The following is a 22,341-nucleotide window of genomic DNA, read 5'->3' on the forward strand; positions in this document are numbered from 1 at the left end:
GGTCAAATAAATCAGATTCACTGTGTTCAAAGTTTACAACAGTTTTATTGATCAGTGATCAACTCAGGCTTACATGATTACAAGTATACAAGACATCACTGAAACGCTCTCACGCCCTTCTCTACCCTCCTCACCGAAGCTACAGGAAGTGGCGGCCATATTTGCATTGAAATGAAAGCGTAATACTTGAGAACATCTGCAATAACAATAATAATAATAATAATAATAATAATAAAAAAAAAACGTACTTATCTTCCGTGTGTAAATTTTTACATGTGCTAATGTGATTTAATTAACGATAAAAACGACCCTCGCAGTCATTTACTGATTGATTTGCAACCCAATGTGGGTCCTCGGGGACACGAGTTAGGAAAACAGGACGTCACTTTAGCTCGATGACACTTTTTCCTCGAGGAGTTTATGGGGTTAATTACACCTCGTCCCCCCGTCTGCCTTCACTTCATCATCAAGTGTCGGTCTGTGGCCGCGTTTGTTCTCTGACCAGCTGAAGAGGGAGGAGGGAAACAGAGAGGGGGGAGAAATATGCATCGTCACAGTCTTTCCTAACGTTTTTAATCTGCACATATGGCACTCGTCGAAAACACAACAACGGACACACACATGCACACGAACCGTCGTCTCCTCCTCTGCGTCTGTGTCTCGGTTATGTCCCGGGCCTGTGTCCAGGTCCAGGCTCGGCACTGTCCGTTTAACTGTACACCACTGTACTGGACGACTGTTGTTTAGTGGCTCTGAATACGGCTCTAACATGGCACTAATATAAAACTCAGTAAATCTATACATCTGTCTTTAAAGTCTTCACTTATTAAAATGTGTTTTCTTTTTTTTTTAATAAAGGCTGGTTTCACAAAACTGAACTGGGTGACACGTGTGATGAAGGCGGAGCGGGAGAATGTGTTTATGTTTATTACGGCTGCTGCAACTTATTATTTTCATAATCAATTTAACTGTTGATTATTTTCTGATGCTGTTCTAATTCAGTTTTAATGGTTTCTTTGTGATATTTTCCACTTTATTTGCTTCATATCACAATAGGAGTGGCTGAAACAAATCAGAGGTTCCTTTTGATTATTTAAAAAACTAACAATCAATTCATTAAGATGATGATCACTTCAGTTAGTTTGTGTCAAAGGAAATAATACAGATATTCTTCCTTTTCAGCTCTGTTTCACATTCACACTCCACTTTTACAAACATTAGCAGTACATGTACATGTCCTTGTGTGTAAATGCAGAGATAACTTCAATATAACGGTGAGAACAGCTGCCTAATTTCAGTTATATTTTAACTTGTTTTTTGTCTATGAAAATCATAAAAATATATATTTATATACTCTTAATACTCTGTACTAAACTAAACTAAACTAAACACCAGGACTCTCCTGTATGCAGCCGTGCATTAACAAAAGCCTTGTCGAAACATTTGATTCACGGTACTGAAATGAGTGCTTTTACTTTGAAACGGGAACAGGAAGTGTTCATTCAAACTGTGGTGAAAGGTAATTTTCACTGTCTATCTAACTGTGAAACATGCTTAATTTGCATTAAAAGTGAGGATCTGCGGCTCTGACAGGGGCAGAGTGGACGCTCTTACGTTAATATACGCGTCTAAATGAGTTCTGGATTCATCTCTGGAGTACGTCTGAGCAGCGCGGCGTGACAAACACACACACTCTGTGTTTGTGAAACCAGCCGTTATACCAGTTTACATTAGGCATCGTAAGTAAGTACATGTGTAAAAAGGCAGGTGTATCTGCAGGAAGCAGCCGGGACCGTCAACCGAAACCGTGACCCTCTCTGCTTCCTGCTCTGATGACAGCCGCCCCGTTCAATCTCTGTTTTGGCGCAGTGCCGTGCAGGCGTAAGGCAGCTCTCCTCTTATGTTGCCGCGTAACGCGCCGAGTCGCTGAGCGTGACCCGCGGGCTGACCCTCGATCCCGGCGATCGTGGGTGAAAAACGTTGGATTGTTTGTGTTTGTTTTGAAGTTTTAAAAAGTAAAACAAACAAACAAACAAACAAACAAAAAACATTCTGATGCACCTTTACTGTGAAGCGGTGGCTGTTATTGGTCTGTGGCTGTTAGATCACAAACAAATACATGGATGTGGCGGAAGAAAAAAATCACGAAATGGAAACGGGAACGTCAACTGGACTTTAGCATGTCCACACCTGAGAGAGACAGAGAGAGAGGGGGGAGAGAGAGAGAGGGGGAGAGAGAGGGTTAACTTAAAGATTCAACAAAGTCACACATTTCTTTTGGCTAAAACCTCCTAATAAAGAGTTAAACTGTGTAATAATAATCTATGTTAACATATAAATCTGACTTCCACTATTTTTGGCCAATGAGAAGCTGTTTTCTTTTAATGTTTGTTTTGTTTGCACTAAGGACACAAAGTTTTAAGGACCAGTGTGTGAGATACAGTGTCAAGTTGCATCATGATATTACAACCACCTGAATCCCTTTTGCTATGTGCAACACATCCAAGTCTCTAGGTCACATAAAAACCTGACTGTCTTATTCCATGTCTGTCGATTCGATGACCTTTAAGAACAGATTCCATACTGTGTGGAACTGCAAATTAGCACAAGAAAGATCAGGAAGAGTAAATAGTGGTGTATTCATAACAGCTATGACATGATTTTCTTGTATTCTTATAAAAGAATAGCCGGGCTACCCTCTCTACATGATTCTGACTGATGCTTCTTTCTTGGCCTTGTCGTCTTTTACAAATCACAAAGCGTAAATGGATTCAATTTTGGGACCGAGGGTGGATTAAAGAGGATATGATTACAGAAGAACAGTGGGCGTGTGACACAGACACACAGTCATCTGTTGTACCTTGACGGTGCTGTCCACAGCTCCAGAGAAGAGACGTCCTCTGGACACAGCCAGAGCTGTGACGCTGCCCTGGTGCCTGAGCAGAGTCTGTGTACAGATCATGTTGTCCATGCTCCACACCTGCAACACACACACACACACACACACACACACAAACGACATCTTAGCATGTAAACACAAAACTCCTCTCTTTTCTTGATAGGTTATTCAGAATGTAACCAGCTGTGACTTCCTGGTCTGTACCGGAAACCTGATTTGTTCAGCACACGTGTGAAACTGCGGCTACTTCCCGTTACAGCTAATGATAACAGAGAAAATGTGTATTTCATGGGAAGAACAACAGTCAGCTATTTTTTACTGCCCAGTGTTATACGGCAAAAGGATTACACAGGATGTAGTTATAGTGTATTTTGAAGGCCAGGGTGAAAGGAAGTGGTGATGGGATGAGTTGCTCTGCATGTGTGTGTGTGTGTGTGTGTGTGAGAGAAGAAACTAAAGCCTGGCCAACAAGTTCATGCCTCCTCTCTTTTGTTTTTAGCTGCACAGTACACTAGAGATATAATCGACCAAAGAAATTCTTGGTCGACTGAAGCCCTAAAATTCTGTTTTGCATCACGTGCATCTGCGCAATATCATAGCCCAAGTTCTTATACTCAAAATGGACGGAGCAACATAACGCAGACAAGTTAGTTAACCGTTTTTATATGATAGACCATGTTTGTAGTCGAGCTGTGATATGCAAAATGCTGCCACACTGCTGATGTCTTTGACATGGATGTTAGAGGACGACTGACTGCAGCTCAACATTAAATAAAACCACCGGACGTTCTTTAATCTATCTGTCGCTTGTGGGTTGGGCTAATCCAAAATACTGAAAAAAAGGGGGGGTGTTCTATGAAGACACACTGTTACCTGTGGAACAGGGGTGCTCTGAAAAACACCCCCGTTAGTACTTGGTACATTCCTCCTGATGAAATCAAATGAACCATAGACTGCATGAAATTGACATGGCAAAAAGTCGACTCATCAGAATTGGAGTCGAGCCAGAACTCATAAGCCGACCAGTCGATTGGGACTTTACAGCCCTAGAGTACAGAGCAGGTGCACAGAACCACTCCGATACAAATTTCTTTTCTAAGAATAACTATTAAAATGGAGCACCTGAGGCTTTGAGTATGTCATAACAGCTCCAGTTTCCAGTATTGGTGCTAGGCTAAGCTAACTGGCTGTAGCTTGTATAAGGACTATTCAGATGTTAGAATGATGATAATGTTCTCAACTAATGCTGAACAAAACATGTAAACAAGTGCACAGACAGACAGACAGACAGACAGACTCCATCCTCACCCTGAGGGAACGGTCGTAGGAGGCGCTGAACACTTTGGTTTGGTCAGGAGTGGAGATGACAGCAAGAGCATAAACTGTTCCCACGTGACCCGTAAGGGTCCGCACCTGCTCTTTAGACTCAATATCCCACACCTACAGAAAAAAAGAGTTCCATCATTAACATCGCCGTCATCATCAGTGTTCACGTAAAACTACCATTATAACTTATGGGGATATAAACTGGTGAAACGTTGAAATATGGAGCAGGAAACTGTGTCCCTTGCTTGCATCTCTCTTACATGGATGAGGTTTTCATATGTGCCACAGACGATGTGGTGGTTGGTGACGGCGATGGAGTAGACGCTGCCGCCGCTGGTCTGCAGGACGTGAACACACTCCAGAGAGCGGATGTCCCAGATCTGACAGAGAGAGAGAAAGAGACGAGATGGGAGTCAGAGTGGATGATGGCTATAAAAAGAAGAAGAAGAAGTGAAAGAGTTGTGATGTGTGACTTTCCTAGAAAGGGTTGACCAAAACATAAGTGCAGGGAAAGGGGAAATGTGCAAAAAAAAAAGCTGATTTAATCACCATGGCAACACACTCAGTCTTCACTAGGTAAGACTGGTTAGACAATCATAATACAGCACTGAGAAGTCAAGGATGCACAGAACAGCAGCATCATTTCAGACGATTCACATCCCAGTCAAACTCTACTGAAGAACAGCTGTGTCTCCTTTCATTTTACACAGTTTTTGACGCAATGTAAGTATAAAAATATCCATTATTGCAGCTTAGATCAATTTAACATTATACCATTACAATTAAATGGTCCGTATTTATTTTGTGATGACCATTCAAAGCTGCTTTACGCTACAGTGTCGCCATTCACAACCATTCACTCACACTTTCAAGGACATAAGGACATGTAGATTAGCGGAAGACCGGTATCTAATCCACAACCTTCCAGTTGAAAGACGACTCGCACTACCACTTAATTGTTCGTTAAACAAACCAAATATTACTTTTCACAACTTCACTAAACCCCACCATTCAGTAAAATCAAAAGTGAGACATTAGGATTGACAGCTGATATTGACTTGTGATTGATTTCAACATGTTCATCTGAAACATCTTGGTTTTATCGTCGGCACACAGACTTCGTCACAAAGCACCATCCATCCTGTCCCTCTATATTTAGACTAAGGCAAAAATATCGACAGATTACAGTGGCTGCTGTTACACAGTGCCAACTACTCTTTTATGCAGCATTCAAACACTGCTCTAACTTATTCAACATTAAAAATGCAAACAAAGACATTTCTTGCATTTAAAGCTTCTTTTTTTTTTCTCAAACGGCGACTAAACTCCGTTCAGGGCCTCCACAGTCTTCAGGGAACTGTGTGTGTGTGTGTGTGCTTTGTGTCAAAGTGACATAATTACTCAATGTTCAAAGGGAAACATTTCACTGAATATTGGCAGAAATAATCACACTAATTTCTGTCGCTTAACATTTTCTAAATAACTCCTCAGACTAACAACTGGCAAGAGACTAACTGCTGTGCTTACAGGCATCATAAAAAAACAACTATTTCATCTATGCTTTCATCTGTGTTTCCTCATTCTTTCACAGATGTCCCTCATTCCCACAACCAGCTCCTCTCCATATCTCTCTCGGCTACTCTCTACAGCATCCCTGAGGTATTCATTAGCAATCAACTCCAGCAAGACAGCAGGAAACACGCACGGACACACACACACACGCGGATGCAAATGCAAGCTAACCGAGTACAATGACCAAGGCAATGCTTGAAGATAGTGAGAGTCAGACACAGACACAAAATCCTTTTATGTAGAGAATACAGAAACCAATTACTGGACACAAAACAATAACCGACTTGATTGACTGCACACACACACACACACACACACAGTTCAGTACTCCAACTAAAATACACAGAGTATGCACAACAGGGACAAAAGCACATTGATGCACATATGAGCTTAAGGATGAGGATATAGAATACTCAAATCTATTAGAAAAAGAATACTATAATACTATACTACTAAAATATAATATAATACTAAAATACTATTCACAAGCTTACATTTCACATAAAAATGTCACTACACCGTCTGTACATATGCGGCTTCTTTATGTGAGCAGAATATTTGTTATATAGTTGTGTTTTTGGATGTACAAACAATTGTATCAGAGAGATATCAGTATTAGGAATATTGTGCCATCCCTGGCTGAACCCGTGCTCCAGACACACACCCAAGAGTATGTGTTTAAATGTTTTTAGTGACATCCTACTAACTGTGCTAATTATTCCCATAAATAAGGCACATGCTATGGTTCGGGATACTTGAGCAACTGTACATAAACGCAGGTTTAAAGTTTAGGAGGAGGAGGAGTGTAAACACTTTCTTTGCTTTTTAATCTTGATTCAGCTGCTCCAGCAGACAAAACTAAAACTTCATAAACTGCATCTGAATGTCTCAGATCAGGCTCAGGGGCTGCTGCTGCTAATCCTGTGAAGCTTTGCAATTTCATTTTCAGAGGCAGGTGTAGCTGTAGATTGTTGTCTGTAATTCCGAAACAACATTTCCTCCTTTCTAGAACTGCATATTTTAAATTAATTCATTTATAATTACAAAGCCTGCAATAGGATCATTTATATTCATTTGGCTTCACAAAAGTTAAAAACAAGTGTTAAAAACTATATTGATTTCTAAACCGTTAATGTATCCTTCAGTATTTCTTTATTTAAACAATTTGCTTCCATTCTACACAAGTGAAGGAATTGAAAAGGAGGGATATACAATGTAACAACATCTTACAAGAGTTTGGCTTTAACCAGACCAAGTAAAGACCGTGTGAGAGCTACTACAGTTAATTTTAATTCTACATAATAATAAGCTTATGTTAATGGAAAAATTATTATAAGTAGTAAGCTTGTTAAAAGAGTATACTGACATGCACACTTCTTCACTCTTAACCTGCAGTTGGAGTTTTAAAGCCTAAAAAAACAACTGCAGCACACATGAGGATTGGCAGCCTTGCATGAACTGCTCAGCTAGATCTTGACAACAGGACTTTAAAGTGTGTGTATGTAGAGCACATCAGTGATTTCTCCCCTTCCTCCCTCCTTCCCTCCCTCCACCTACCTTGATGGTCTGATAGGAGCCGCTGTACAGGTGGTTCTGGGAGGCCACCAGTGCTCTCACCCAGTGATTCAGACCAGTTAGTTCCTTCTTCAGTTTCAGCTCTGTGCCCACAATGTCCCACACCTAAGCAAACACAAACATCAGGTTCAAAGAGTAGCAGAGATTAGTAAAAGTAGACCTTTTTCCAACAACAACACAAATGAAGTGCATACACAAACACTCACTGTGCACACAGCTGAGGTTAATATACTATGGTGTGAAGAGTAAAATTCATAATGTCACTGACACAGGAAAGCCCCTGTGTAAGGGCACTTCTATCACACAGCACAACAATCCTCCCCTGCCTTTCACTGACTCACTCGTACCCATGGAAACAAAGACAAGGCTACAGTCATCACTCCTTATCGTTTCCCCTCCTCATTAAAACACGTTTTACATTCATCATCTGAGTCATTACTCGTATTCCAGCTGATAAGTGACTTAAGCTATCAAAAGGTTACATTACACACACACACACACTTTCCTATTACTATCATACAGGCAAGTAGGTTTCAGCTACTACATTTCCTCCAAGGTTGCTCAGTTTCCCAGTGTCAATATGCCTCCTTATCTCACAAGATCAGCCATTGTATTTGTCATCAGATAACTACTAAAACCTATTACATTTAGTTATGTCATTAATAGTTATACAATATACATTAATAGTTAACAGGCTTTCTGACTCGTCGCATTTATAACTGGCATACCTCATGGCTCGATCCAAAGTCCGTTTTACTTTTTTGTACGTAGCCAGTTAGCAGTTTAAAAAACCTTTTTTACAAATACTTACATTACCAGTCACTTAGTTCAACACCTGTTTTGTAATCATTTTTAAATGTCATGATCATACTGCCAGAGTTTCCAGTGTTTAATCCAAACGTATTTTTCTTTCTTTCTTATTCACAAAGGGTGCAGAAGATATTTTGTGAAATAACTGACTTGAAAATAAACAACATAAATGATATAAAGCTTTTATAATGATGACATAACGTTGACAAGGTGATACGTCATGAAAATAACTGTACCTTAATGGCCTTGAGGGAGCCGCTGAACAACATGTTGTGGGATGAGACAAGCGTACATACAGGGTTGTCATGAGCACGAATGGTATTGACTTTCTGCAGAGTCTGAATATCCCACACCTATGGAAGACGTACAGTGTTAAGATTACTAGACTGAAACAAAGCCCTTGTAAAAAAAAACATTGTTTTAACAAAATACACACAGAAAAAGAGAAAAGTAATGTCACTCACAATGATGGTGCAGTCTGCAGAGCCACTGTATAACTTGTTGCTATGGGAACAAGATGCATACGGCAGGGGTTATGCTTTCAAGAAAGTCTGACTATTCTCAGCTGGCATAAATCTTGTGATGAAAGTGTGTGTGTTTTGCTTCAAGTGTGAATTTTAATTACCCCTGGATACACAGAGCCAACACAATGCCATCATGACCCTCCAGGGTTTTCTGACACTTGTAGGTGGTGCAGGTGTCCCACACCTGTGGTGTCAAGAAGAGAGGGGAGTCATTAACACACCGTTAAAAGGCTGAAAAGACTCTTTAAATGTGTCTTATACACTTGCATTTATATGTATATACAAAACAAATGTATAATTTGATATTTGTGATACAGGGTTGTGGGTAGAAGGTATCAGAATATTTCTGGAGGTAGGTGGGAGAACATGTGTTTATAGTGTAAATGGCACTGCTTCACAGAACGAACAAACACACACAGAGAAGGGTTAAAGCTACTTATAGCAAGGATGGGTTAATGTTACCTTGATAGTCTTATCTGAGGATCCTGAGAAGAGCAGGTCTCCAGTGGAGTAGACACATAGGCACCATACAGGACCCTGGTGGCCAACAAATGTCCCCTTACACTTGAAGATCTGCTGGGGGTCATATGCTGCACACGAGCACAGAGAAGAGAAAGACTTGATATTTTAAATAGCAACTACACAACAGTGGAGTCTATAAAATATGGAAAAGGCAGAGTTGGGTTAGTGAAGAATAGAGGAAAGAAACTGAATTTGGAGATATGACAGGGCCTACTGTAGTTCTTGACAAGACTTAGCAAAATGTCATACTCCACTGAGAAAGGTGAAGAGCAAAGTAGGACAGACGGGCAGATACTTACAGCCCAGGATTCCCATATTGAGTCTGGCATTGATATGAGACAACTCGTCCTGCACAGACACAAAAAATGAAGGTTAAGTACTTTATACACCGACTTAAAAATCAATCAAGCACTGTTCACTGACACACATGTTCCAAACCCTTATTCCAGTTATACTTGCATTCTACTTCAGGTTTTCTTCTTGCATTTGTCTCTGTATCTCTGACAAATGTGCACACACTTACATTAAGCATAGAGGCATCTCTACGAAATTCCATTAGGTCCTCGCTCAGTTTACTCTGGTTCTCATCCAGCATATCTGAAATACAAACGTACACACAATTAAACACATAAACAAAGTTATTAATAATGCAGCTATGTAGTTTTTTTCTTCCCGTTCCACAATCCCCATATCTAGGGATGGGAAACTATTTTATAACGATTCTGGGGGCTATGATTGAGGATTTGTAAATTCCAGCAAAAACGTATCCTCTGGCTGAGAAAAACAAGCCTCTGACGGCTGAATAAGGAAGTTAAACATAATGTTTTACTTTCTACTGAATCTTACCAAACTTGAGCTCCAGGTTCTTCTCTAGTTGATCTAATTTCTCAGACAGTTTTCCCAACATGGAGCGCAGGAAAGCAATATCTTGGTCCTTTTGGGCCAGAGTTAACTGCATCTCATGGAACCTAACAGGGTCAGAGATTAGGGCTCATACAGTTCATACAGTTTTACTGAACCATAATTTCACCACTGACGAAATGACGAAAAAAAAACATGTATAAAAAATATTAAGAGTTACATTTTAAAACAGCTTCATGTGTTCTCACCTGTCATCGGTCTGTTGCAGAAATTCTTTCAGTCCCTCAAATTTACACACCTCCAGGTGTGTTTCATATGTGTCTTGGTTGCCGATGAACGTACAGCTGCAGAGGAGGAGATAGGCAGATAAGAGGAGGACAGAAGAGGCAATTTGCAACTAAACAGCAGATAGAAATTAAAAACATTCAATTTTAGCTTGTACAGTGTTTTTAGGACTCACCCGTATTTAGAGTGTGGACATTTGATGTGTTCACATTCTTTGAGGTGAGCCTCCAAGTTCATGGTGAGCAGGGGAGGGCAGGAGGGGTTGTTGGGGCAACGGACTGGCCTGTAGTCACAACTGGCCTCATGTTCTCTACAGAGATGATCAGAGAAAGTATTGCAATTGTTTGCATGTTTGCAGTGTGTGTGTGAAAAACCCCCCTCCCAGCATCCTAACAAGTCTTAAGTCCTTACTTGCGCGTGGCCAGTTTGATCGTGAATGGGCAGCCAAGTGGGTCCACTTCAAACGCTCCAGGCTTCCCGGCCACTGTGGCGTTAGAGGCTGTGGCCCCTCCTGCTGCTCCACTGGCTGTGGCCCTGCAGCCGTATTTACAGTGGATGAACAGCTCTCCTATCTGCTCTGCCACTGCGATGTTGTTTACCACAACCGTTAGCTTTGCAGCATCAACCGGGCACTTGTCTGTGACGAGTATAGACATGAAGGTAAGGTTAGAGTAAAACTACTACTCTATGGTCCCAGCACTGGTGCGTCCATGTAAAATATAGCCATTATTTATGTCATTAGTGGACAAGTCAATAAAATGTGTCTATTACTCTGAACACTCGAGAGTCTCACCTGAAGTCAAGGCACATCGTCTGCAGAAGGTGTGCTGAAGGAGGGAAAAACAAGTTATTTGAATAAAACAGGTTTTAACTCAGCTTCCTTGTTAAGTGAAACATGCAGCCAAAGTGGATGAGTTCCCAGAAAAGATGTGCTTGGATATAATTACTCTATGCAAAGTTTGTGTGCACATACAGCAACCTTTACAACATTACAACAACAAGCTGGAAAATAATTCAAAAGGACAAAAAGAGCCTTGTTGTTGCTGCAGAGCTGCGTAAATCAGACAAGTAAAAGTGTGCTTTGTTTAAAATACAGTGCACGTCCTACTCTAAAAGAACAAAAAAAAAACAAGCTGTTAACATCTGAATATATTACTGAATAGAGTCAGTTCTGCTCATTACCATCTAGTACAAACTTGGAAACAAGCTGCAAGCAGCATCATTACCATCATCATCACTGCCACCTGCCCTTGATGAAAGATGGGCATTTCCAGTGACCACACTGGAAAGGTCGGTGTGATACATTGTATCCATTCAATAAAGTTGACTTACCCCACATGTGGTGATGACAGGATCCTTGAAGACATTACAGCAGAGCTGACAGCACAGTTTCACTGACGGTTGTTCAGCAAAAACCTGGGGTTCCTGCACAGATACACAGATTTGTATTTACTCACTTGATGGAATGTTCTTGTACTTGCGTATGTATGTATTCCTAAATGGGATTGTGAGCATGTACTGTGCTTGCTGTGATTTTCAGTAGGGTCTAAAAGCCTGAGACCATGAATGGGAAAGGAGTCTTAGGTGCTTAGACCTCACTGTACGTGGTCATATGTACGGTATGTGAATGCTGTGAATTATACCGTGTCCTCCTCCTCTTCGTGCAGAGAGAAAGTGGAGCGCAGAGACATGTTGGACTCAGAATGAAGAGATCGGACAGAAATGGCTGAATCAGACCTCCGAGGAGTACCAATAAGAGGCTGAGGGGATGAGAGGAAGCAGTGGAAAGAATAGGTCAGGGAGTATTTATACGTTTACAGAACAACACAGATATAGAGGCACTTGTGCATAAGCTGCACAATCAGAAAAACTTCAATGTGATTTTTTACCCATATCTTTAAAATCCAATGTGTTCGTTTAAAAAAAAAAAAAAATATGTGGATGTACGTACCATTCCATCGTCGTCATCCCGAGGGGAGTAGGTTAGAGTGCTGGAGGAGGAGGGAGTTCTTCTATGCTGCTTGTAGGTGGTGGACGCTTCTGTTAAATGCATATGAAGGCAAGTTCACCCATAAGAATGACATATTTATGCAGTAACAGAGTGTCTATTAAGCAAAATTAAAAAAAAACCATTAAGAGGAGTCTCTAAATGTTACCTTTAGCTCCAGCAGCCACGGCCGCGAATGTAGGTCCAAACGACGCCTCCATCCTGCTCTGCAGTGACAGAAATAATACACTTATCCATTATGTTAAACAGAAAGAGCAATTACAACAGGAATATGACACAAAAGACAAGTATATTGTGGGTATCTAATTAAAATCTTCCTCCAGTCCACACAACTGTCTCTCACCCCGCTGTTGGAGTCTGCTGGGGGTGTGGAAGGGCAGCTGGAGATGGCTGCTGGTGCTCCTGCTGCTGCTGCTCTGGAGTATTGACTGTAGCAAGATGTCTAACCACTCAAAGAATGCACACCTTCATGAGGAAAGACTAGCAGGTAACTGGACACCTAGGCCTGGAAAGAGCAAAGATGATTGTAGAATGATTGGTTTTTGAAAGGAAAATAGTAATGAGAGATGAAATTCACAATAATCTTGAAATTTATAGGACCACAAATGAAAACAGAACAAATATATTACATTAGCCATGATGTGGCTGTATGTTTTACGGCATAGGAGCGAAAAACACATATGCCACAAGACTTATTGGCAAAGGCCATCAGCTAAGCATCTACCTAAGGTGAGAATCAATGCAGTGAGAAATGAGCGCATCTTGGAGATCACACTACAGTTGAATCACTGTTACTGGATGGAGGTTTGACCCAACGACAACACAATCAAACATGACACTTCCACAGAAATCACAACACCATTTATGACGTTGTAAGTTTACTAACAAAAAAGTTAGTCAGTAGTTAGTTAGTGACTAAGGGAGTTTAGGGAGACCTTTAAGTTCAGTCACTCAAGAAAAAAAATCTATGCTCGTCATAACGGAAGTTATGTTTTCTGTTGTGTGTTTTCAATCTTGCAACACAGGGGATTATATTGACACTGTGGGAAACTGAGTGGCCTTGGAGGAAGTGTGTACTTGTGTGCTTTGATAATTTGTATATCACAGTACTATACAGTAGCATAATAGAAATGTAAGCACCATATATTAATACTGAGGATGTGTATTGACTTCTCTTGGAAGTGAGATATCAGTCATAACTGAACAATCCCCATGCACATCCAATTAGTTAATAGTTTTCAGTAATATTAATAAAGCCCATGTTTGCAGTCTTGGACACGCTCACTGTCAGATATTCAGATACCGATGAGGGGTACCACTGGTAGAAGGAGTAAGAGATTGATTCTAATATTTACAATACAAGCATAACTTAAAAGGGTATACTTTTAGTCGGCATTGCACTGCAAAATGGGTGTACACTTTCTGCTAAGTTGGTGATCCAGCAAAGACATGTAGAGCCACAGATGAAAAAGCTGGAAGAACCACACAACAGCTGTTTGTGTGAGATAGCACCCCAAGCTATATCATCACTAAAAAGTGGAAATTTGCTAAAAACCGATCAACATCTACAGCCTCTGAAACACTGAAGCAGCATGGGGGAAACACAAAAAGTGAGGGTGGATAATTAACCACCAAAAGAAACAGCGACCTGGACATTAAGACAGTGATGTTAGCACAAAGGTATGCGGAATGTCAGCTGACATGGCAACAGGCAGCATAATCTGCCAGTGAAACTGTACAGGATCTCTGCTCTGCTCCAAACAGCGTTACTGTCTCTTTTCTCCTTCCATAAGTCCGGAGATTCCCGTAAAGAGGAGTGTCGACACGGAGAAGGGGGGCGGAACACACACACACACACACACACAGACAGGTTTGTGCAGCTATTCTTAATAGGACAATATAGCGACTTCCATTTATTAAGACAGCCTAGCCAAACCCTTATCACAAACCTTAACCATAACCAATTAATGCTTAAAACTAACCTCAACATAACCACAATTCACATTTACCCCAAACTTTAACCAGAGCTTCAAACAATGAGGTTCTGCCTCATTAGGACCAGGCTTTGGACCCCACTGGTCCACAAAATGCCAGACTTTATACCAGAACATGTTCCAAAGAGGAACACAATGAACACTCACATTAAGACACACAGCAAACTTAAGTTTAACACTGACAGCTGGTAGGATTGGTGGCCATGCATAGAACATGTAAGCATACGGTTTGTATGCGTTAGCTTCCACCAATGTTAATAGTTACGACGTAGTTTGGTGTCAAGTGTCATCTTGTAAACAACCATGTTTCTAACTGCGATAACAACACGCTCAAGTGGCTTGTTTGCTAGCTAAAGTTAGCTAATGTTACATTTTGTGTTAGCAATCAGTGTCGCTAGCGGCCTTTGGCAAACTCTGCAAACCACCACCAGAGAGTCTCTGCTATTCTACATTCACTACACAACAACACATTTTTTGACAGTGCGTCTTTATAGTTTGCGAACTTACCATTATTTTTTTTTTACAACTGCGAAGCTCCAACACTGCAGAGACGAATTCCTAAAAATCTTCCCCGTCTCTCTGCCTCTGCCTCACACACACACACGGCGCTGCTGCCGCGGTGTGTTGTGGGACATGGAGTAAGAGCGCGCGCCGCCGTGCCTCGCCGCGAGGCCCCGTTCTCCGTGCTCGCGACTACGCTACCCACAAACCACTTCGCCTGGCTGCCATTGGACTCGGCGCTGTCAGTGAATTCCGCAAACCAAACGCAGACGCACCACCCCAAATATACACGCATTCTCACCGATGCCGCGTCGTTATTGGCTCCTCTCGCTACCGGGCCATCGTGCGACTGGCACCGTCACGTTTAACCGTGAGCGCACGTGCACGGTGGCGTGATGTACTGACAGACAGACAGATACATTTATACATTTTGAAATATCCACACTCTTTGTTCTCAAAGCTTTTGTCAAGGATGCGATTTTGTCAGATCACAATAAGAAAATCACAGATGTTAAAAAAATCAAAATAATAATGGCTGCGGTCTCCAGTTTCAGGCTGCATGTTGGTTCACTGTCACACTGTCCTATGTTTACATGAACTGAACAAAGCCAGCATGAATGTGATCATTAACACCTGTGCGTTTCCAGCTAAAACATGCCAACATGTCTGAAAAGAACATCCATATAACACCAATTAAGACAAAGAGAAGCATCCTAACAGTAACTATGTTCACTGTCCTAACAGTATTTTGACTTTTCTTCACCTACCTTGTTGATATGATGACCACAGACGATACTACATGTAAGTGTGGTTAAGTGTGTTCAACCTAAGCTGAAGAAGAAGGAAAAAAACATTCCACAACCTGCTTTAATGACAAAGTCTATCTGTAAAAGCAGTGGACCTGTGAATATATAACGCTACAGTGATAACAATGCAAATCCTTTAATGTGCACATTTGTCTTACTTGATACAGACACATAAGATAAATCACAGTAAAATAAATAGATATAACAACAGCAATCAATACAGATAAGGCAAACTGTTTCAGCCTCTTCCTCATTCCTCAACACATTAAGAGTGATGTGATTCATTCTGCTCCCTCGCAATCATTTTACTGGTGATATTTATTATTCTGGAGAGTGTGTATTTGTTCTTAGGCCCCAGAGGACACGTTTAACACTTTCAACAAGGCGTCTGCACTGATTGTTACCACAGCTAATAAATAATACTATAATAACAGTCCCAGAAACATTCTGAGGTGTCACACAGGTGTAAATAAACAAATGAAATATGTCATGAGTTCCAGCTGCTCCAGTTTCAGGGTCCTGGCATCGTGACATGCTGGCTCCCTTCATAGTTTACTGGGGCACATGAACAGAAAAGAGTCATTGTGTTATTAATAACATAACAAGTCTAAACATCGCACAAACTAATTACATTCAAAAGCACTTTATGGGTGTGAAGTTTATAGAAGTTTAACACATTCTATAAAAGGGAGGATTAACAGGAAATTTGATTCTGCTCCCTCTCAATAATTTTACTGGTGACATTTAATACTTTCAACAATAAGGCGTCTGCAAAATGAAAAGAAAAAAGACAGAAGGCGTAGCTGGAGGTGGCAAAGCAGAGCTAACGATGCTGAGTGTGGATTGAGTGGGATTGAATTGCACAGGTTGAGATGGTTTGGTCATGTGCAGGATGTTGAAGATGGAGCTGCCGGGCAGGAGGAAAACTAAAATAAAAGATGTGGTTAAGGAGGACAGTTGGTGTAACAGAAGAGGACACAAGGGACAAGATGGAGGCAGATGATTTTCACTGTGGCAACCCTGAAGGGGAGAAGCCAAAAGAAGAAGAATAGCGAGGCATCCGCAGACGGCCTCTAAAAGATTCTTATTTATATCAAATAACACCTAATTCAATACAATACTTTGAGTGTTACCTCTCATCAGGACTGAAAAACAGCTGAACTGTAGGTTGGCTGCTAGTTAAGAGACATTTGGAAACTGTCTCTTTCATCCTGTTTCTTTACTTTAAACAAGTCCGTAAACGTTGATGGTTTTGCACCAACTCTCGCAGTATTAGTTGTCAAATTCCTCCATATCACAGAGAGACAATGTTATAATAAAAAACTGTGAATGTTTAAACTGTAAATTAGAGTCACTGTTAAGAGCCACATAATTAGGGACAGCTTGCACTACATACAGTAATGTGCTTCTTTCAAGTGTTCTTTTAGCATTTGCTGACATTTCCACTCACTGTCTGATAAATCTATTGCACTTATAGAAAATGAACTCATTCTGTTTTCACAGATTACATAGGTGAGGGAGAAGATGTTTGGTCAAGGACCAGTATGTCAAATGTAGCTTATTTTTATTTGGCAGGATTTGAAGATAAAATAACTATACTATACTATACTATACTATACTATAGCAGGAGGTGAGTCAGCTCTACAAAGGCCACTGTACACACATTATAGTGAGAGCTAATTTTTGAACTGTAACACTTTTGTATTTAAAATCCAACACCTCTTGGTTAATGTCACAGTGTATGAACAAGTGTGTGTGTGTTTGAGTAAAATGATCAAGGAGGTGCTGAACAGAAGAATCCATGTACCTCCTTGTTTTGGGTGAATAACAGTACAGCTTACATACTTATAATTATTAATTTTATAACACTTTGCTTTCACCAGCAGAGGGCGCTGCTAGTTCAGATGTAGGCAGAGCAGTGGGCTAAAAAAAAAACCCTCCTGTTTTTCAGATATTGTATTTATGCCCTTTTTAAGTAACTAAGAGACAATATAAAAAATGATATGCGCATAATCTAAAGTGGTGTGATATTTGGAGATGAACTGATGAATTGTAAAAATATTGTCTCAGAAACGTTCGGAGGTGTCACACAGGTGTAAATAAACAAATGAAATATGGCTGAGTTCCATTTAGCTGCTCCAGTTTCAGGGTCCTGATATCATGACATCCTGGCTCCCTGCTTGAACAGAAAAGTGCCATTGTGTTATTAATAACATAACAAGTCCAAACATCACGCAAACAAATGACATTCAAGATGACTTCATGGATGTGACCGTACAAGACACTAAGTGTCATGATGTGTGCTGCAGGATGAGGCGCCGGGAGGAGGGTGGATCTTTTATCAGCAGCACGTGGGGCCAGTCTGTGCAGCTCCAGCTCCACAGCCTGGACACACAGTAGGTGCATGTGAATAGGTGCCCACATGTACTGAGAGTGGGAGCTGGAAATAGAAAGACCGGAATACCCGGCTCTGAATGCCATAATGCAGCCATGCCATGAATAAGAGATGATTAAAATGCAGCTCTGTTGACACACACACACACACACACACACTCACTGCTCCATTAGAGGAAGCCCAGGCCATTAGTAGTTTTATCTTCTTTGTGTGGGACAACACTGAAAAGACTCTTTTCTCCAAACACTCCAGCGCACACACACACACACACACACACACACACACACACACACACACACACACACACACACACACACACACAAATGCACACACGCACACACAGTTGCAGACAGCCCCTCTGTCTCTGAGATACAGATGTTTTGGGTGATGAACTGTTGATACACTGTTCTAATGTCAATCACAGCAGCAGGGCAGAGTCTCAAGTCTGTATAACAGTGTCTCACTGAGACTCTCTCTCTGTCTCTCTCTGTCTCTCTCTCTCTCTCTCCCCCTCTCTGTCTGTTTTAATGCTGATGAGACGCCTCAAACAGCCGACAGTGTCTCTCTGCATGTGCAGCTGCAGAACACCTCGATTCAGTCCTCATTCACAAAACATCTGTCTGCTCCTGATGGGACGAGCGTGCCCGTGACAGCTGACAGTGCACGAGCAGTGTTTTACTGACTCACACACACACACACACACACACACACAGACCACTGACTAATGTGTTTTCATGTATCCTCACAAATCGTACATTATACACTTTCATGCTCTTTCCAGAATATGTGTAGAATATGAAAGTAAAACACTACTTTTAAGTTGTAAGTCACTGTTTCCCACCTTTCCTCCTAGTATTATAACACTGTGTTGTACACTTTAAAGTGTCTTTAATTGATCTCTAACACATTTGTGTGTGCAAGGACAATTGTCACCATCTCCATCTCCATCAGCTGTTTGCCTGCAGCTCTGACTCCATATCAAATACACAAACCTTGGCTTGTTTTCTGTCTGCTACGTTATGCGACTTATAATAGATACGAGTTATGTTCCAATGAAAAATCAACTTTGAATATGTCAAACAAGAAAAAACAGCTAAACTGTCTTATTTTGTACGTGTTGCTCTCACAACAGTACAAACAAATCAACCACAAAACATTAAATACAATTTGATGCGGCTGCGTTTTATTCACATTTTGATGTTGTATTCATTCGTTAACACAACATTTATGGCTCCTTGGTTATGGATCATAATATTAATTGATGGTGATTGTTGATTGGGCCAACATGTTTTAATTTCAAAATGATTCCTATTGTACAAATCTGTGCATGGATCTTAGAGGTTTTGTGAAAAATATCTGCAAAGAATATACACAACTGATAAAGTACCATGAGTGCATGCACACAAGCACACACACATATATGTACACACATACTTGACCTGAATAGAGACAACAGGGTGGCAATTTTTCCCTATTGACTGGGTCCATTAGGGACCAAAGTACATCTGAGCCACATGGTGTACAGCCACAAAGAGACTCTCTGGATTACAAAGAGACAACCAGGCACACATAATGAAGGGGAGGTGCTGGTGCCAAGGGCAGAAAACAAGACAGTGGGATTTAATCTATTTTCATGCAATTTTATATGATGAAATGAAAATATTGACTCTGGGTTTTATCATTCTCATTTTGATTGCTTTAATTATTCCCACAGGTCTGTTCAGAGCGAGACGCTGCTGGTCAAAGAAGGACGATTATATATCAATCTATTGTTGATATATTGTATCTATTTATCTATTTATTTCATTTTCCTTTATTTATTCAGGAATAAAAAACTGATTTTTTTCTGATCTGGGATTTCCATCATGAGATGTTATGAATTAATGATCAGTGCTGAGTAAGACCTCGTCTCTAAGTGCTGCTGTTGCTAACACTGATGCTCCATCTGTATGGGTGTGTGTGTGTGTGTGTGTGTGTGTGTGCTCCAGTTCTAAATGTGCTCGAGCATTCAGCGTGTGAGCAGAGGCGATCAGTCCTATCAGTCATCTCAGCAAGCGACAAAGTGCCGCAGCTGACAGTGTTATCAGACAACACTGTATGTTGATGTACAGTACAGAGTAAACTTTTATCTTCTACATGAGGAGCTGCCGGAGCCAATCACAGCGGGCGTATGTGGGGGAAAGGTCACCAGTCCATGAACAACTGTTCACTCTCACAGTCACACCTATGGACAATGTAGTGTGTCCATTTGACCTGGTCACCAAACTGCATGTTTGTCTGCATGTCCGGAACTGGAATTCAAACCAGTGACCTTCTCGCTGTGAGGCAACAATACTAGCCACTGTGTCCCTAGATGTATCCAATAAACTTGAATTCAAGTAAAACCCAAAAAGTGGGAGGATATGTTTCAAGAGGCACCTTCTATCATCCATATTGATAGAGAGTAACTTTGTGCATAACACATTTTCAATCAATTGATTGGATTTATTATACGGAGTCCCAGACATGACATGGGAAAAAAAGTGGACAGAAACAATATAGTTTGTTATACTGTACATGACACAGTGGATACATATTTTTTGGTAATTATTTCAAAGTGTTTTGTTGCAATTTTCTTGCATAGATAAAATCGTAGGGCCACACGGTGGTGTAGTGGTTAGCACTCTCACCTTGCAGCGAGAAGACCCGGGTTCGAGCCCCGGTTGGAACAAGAGCCTTTCTGCATGGAGTTTGCATGTTCTCCCCGTGTGTGCGTGGGTTCTCTCCGGGTTCTCCGGCTTCCTCCCACAGTCCAAAAACATGCAATGTGGGGAATAGGTGAATTGGACACTCTAAATTGACCATAGGAGTGAGTGTGAGAGTGAATGGTTGTTTGTCTCTAGCTGTGTGTGGCCCTGCGATGGACTGGCGAACTGTCCAGGGTGTACCCCGCCTATCGCCCGATGTAGCTGAGATTGGCACGGCACCCCCCGCGACCCTCTGGTGGAGGATGAAGCGGTTAGATGATGACTGACTGATGACTGAGATAAAATCGTAATAATAACTGTGTTTACAGAGAAAGGAAGACAAGAAGAATGATTATGCTTCAGTGTTTAGTTATCCAGGTGTGTGCCTCCAACACAACCAAGTAAATAATCTTGTTTGTGGGAAAAAACATAAATTATCAATTCACTGTCAATGTTTCCTCCCAGACCACTGTCAACAAGATGTCAACTCTACCAGCCATGTGTGTATTTGATGTCATATTAGTCATCGTTCTATGTCTGGGCTCAGTGTGTTTGGTGAACCATCAGTCGCTCTCTGATGGAGAATTATTAATCTGCTGAAGGATGTCTAATCCCAACACCAAACACACACACACACACACACACACATATACAGCAAATAGAATGCAGACACATAGCACGTTTACAAAAAGAGCCGAGATGTAATCTAATCTAATCCAAACCCTCTTTACTGCAAGGGGGGGTTTATCAAACACATCACACCATAAATGACATCAGATTAATGGGAATGGATGAAGTTGTGGAGACTTTCTGGATTAAAAACCTCACAGTTCATCCAAAGCCTTGAACCAGAAGGTGTTTCCAGAGCTTTCCGTGTGGAACTAGAAGCTGCAGAGTGGCCTAGTTGTTTCTGAGACAACCTTACATGGAACACACTGTTATCAGTGTTAGTTGTTTTCATGCACGATCCAGTCAAAAGGTCTATTGAAGATCCATCGAGTCCGAGTCACAAAGGAGGGGAATGAATGGTCTACGGTGACACAGACAAAATGGAGCAGAATAATCTGTTCTGTGCAAAGGAAATGGTCAAATAGAAGATTGACTTTCTGTAAAGCAAATCTGGTTACTTAACCATGGCTGTCATTAGTTAGGTGTTACATCCTCCATCCATCCATCCATCCATCCATCGTCTACCGCTGGACGGGTCCCAATTCCATCACAGGGATACACAACCATTCACTCTCACACTCACACCTACAGTCTAATGTTTTGGACTTAAACATCTCAAATATTAATGGAAGTTTAGAAAATTCAGTAAAGGAAAATGTTGTTGAACTGTAGTGTGTAAACATAAGCAAATGTCAGCTAAATTCAAACCACTGTCACGCGAGTTGATCTCTCTCACTGTTTCTCAGAATAACAGGGTTTAGATCCTGTGTGCAACATTTGCATGCTGCGCACAGGAAGTGATTTGTTTTATGTCAGGACAGACGGAGGCTACAGCAACAGATTATAAGTATGAGCCCCAAGAAAGTTT

At 41.1% G+C, this 22,341-nt stretch overlaps 1 protein-coding gene across 1 annotated transcript; it reads right to left on the bottom strand.

Moving 5' to 3' along the window:
* Nucleotides 1-25: 25 nt before the first annotated feature.
* traf7 (TNF receptor-associated factor 7) lies at nt 26-15,006 on the bottom strand. Its single transcript, XM_044018149.1, has 22 exons — nt 14,884-15,006; nt 12,726-12,887; nt 12,531-12,588; nt 12,326-12,414; nt 12,018-12,134; nt 11,707-11,799; nt 11,168-11,201; nt 10,786-11,011; nt 10,550-10,684; nt 10,338-10,433; nt 10,075-10,196; nt 9,752-9,825; nt 9,528-9,576; nt 9,169-9,296; nt 8,808-8,890; nt 8,647-8,686; nt 8,419-8,535; nt 7,355-7,477; nt 4,486-4,605; nt 4,208-4,339; nt 2,861-2,980; nt 26-2,190 (listed from the first exon to the last, which is right to left on the bottom strand). Exons 3-22 carry the CDS (start codon nt 12,580-12,582, stop codon nt 2,176-2,178), a joined length of 1,965 nt encoding a protein of 654 aa, XP_043874084.1. The 5' UTR covers nt 12,583-12,588; nt 12,726-12,887; nt 14,884-15,006; the 3' UTR covers nt 26-2,175.
* Between the last annotated feature and the right edge of the window lie 7,335 nt (nt 15,007-22,341).

The sequence above is a fragment of the Solea senegalensis genome, unplaced genomic scaffold, assembly GCF_019176455.1.
Source record: "Solea senegalensis isolate Sse05_10M unplaced genomic scaffold, IFAPA_SoseM_1 scf7180000016356, whole genome shotgun sequence".
NCBI lineage: Eukaryota > Metazoa > Chordata > Actinopteri > Pleuronectiformes > Soleidae > Solea > Solea senegalensis.

Bases quoted from the DNA above. Each gene is read 5' to 3' on its own strand.
- traf7 (XM_044018149.1), bottom strand. From the start codon at position 12,582: ATGGAGGCGTCGTTTGGACCTACATTCGCGGCCGTGGCTGCTGGAGCT. The intron at 12,135-12,325 runs GTACGTACATCC...TCATCCCCTCAG, and splicing joins GGGATGACGACGATGGAATG to CCTCTTATTGGTACTCCTCG. The intron at 8,687-8,807 runs GTAATTAAAATT...TTGTTCCCATAG, and splicing joins TTGGCTCTGTGTATCCAGGG to CAACAAGTTATACAGTGGCT.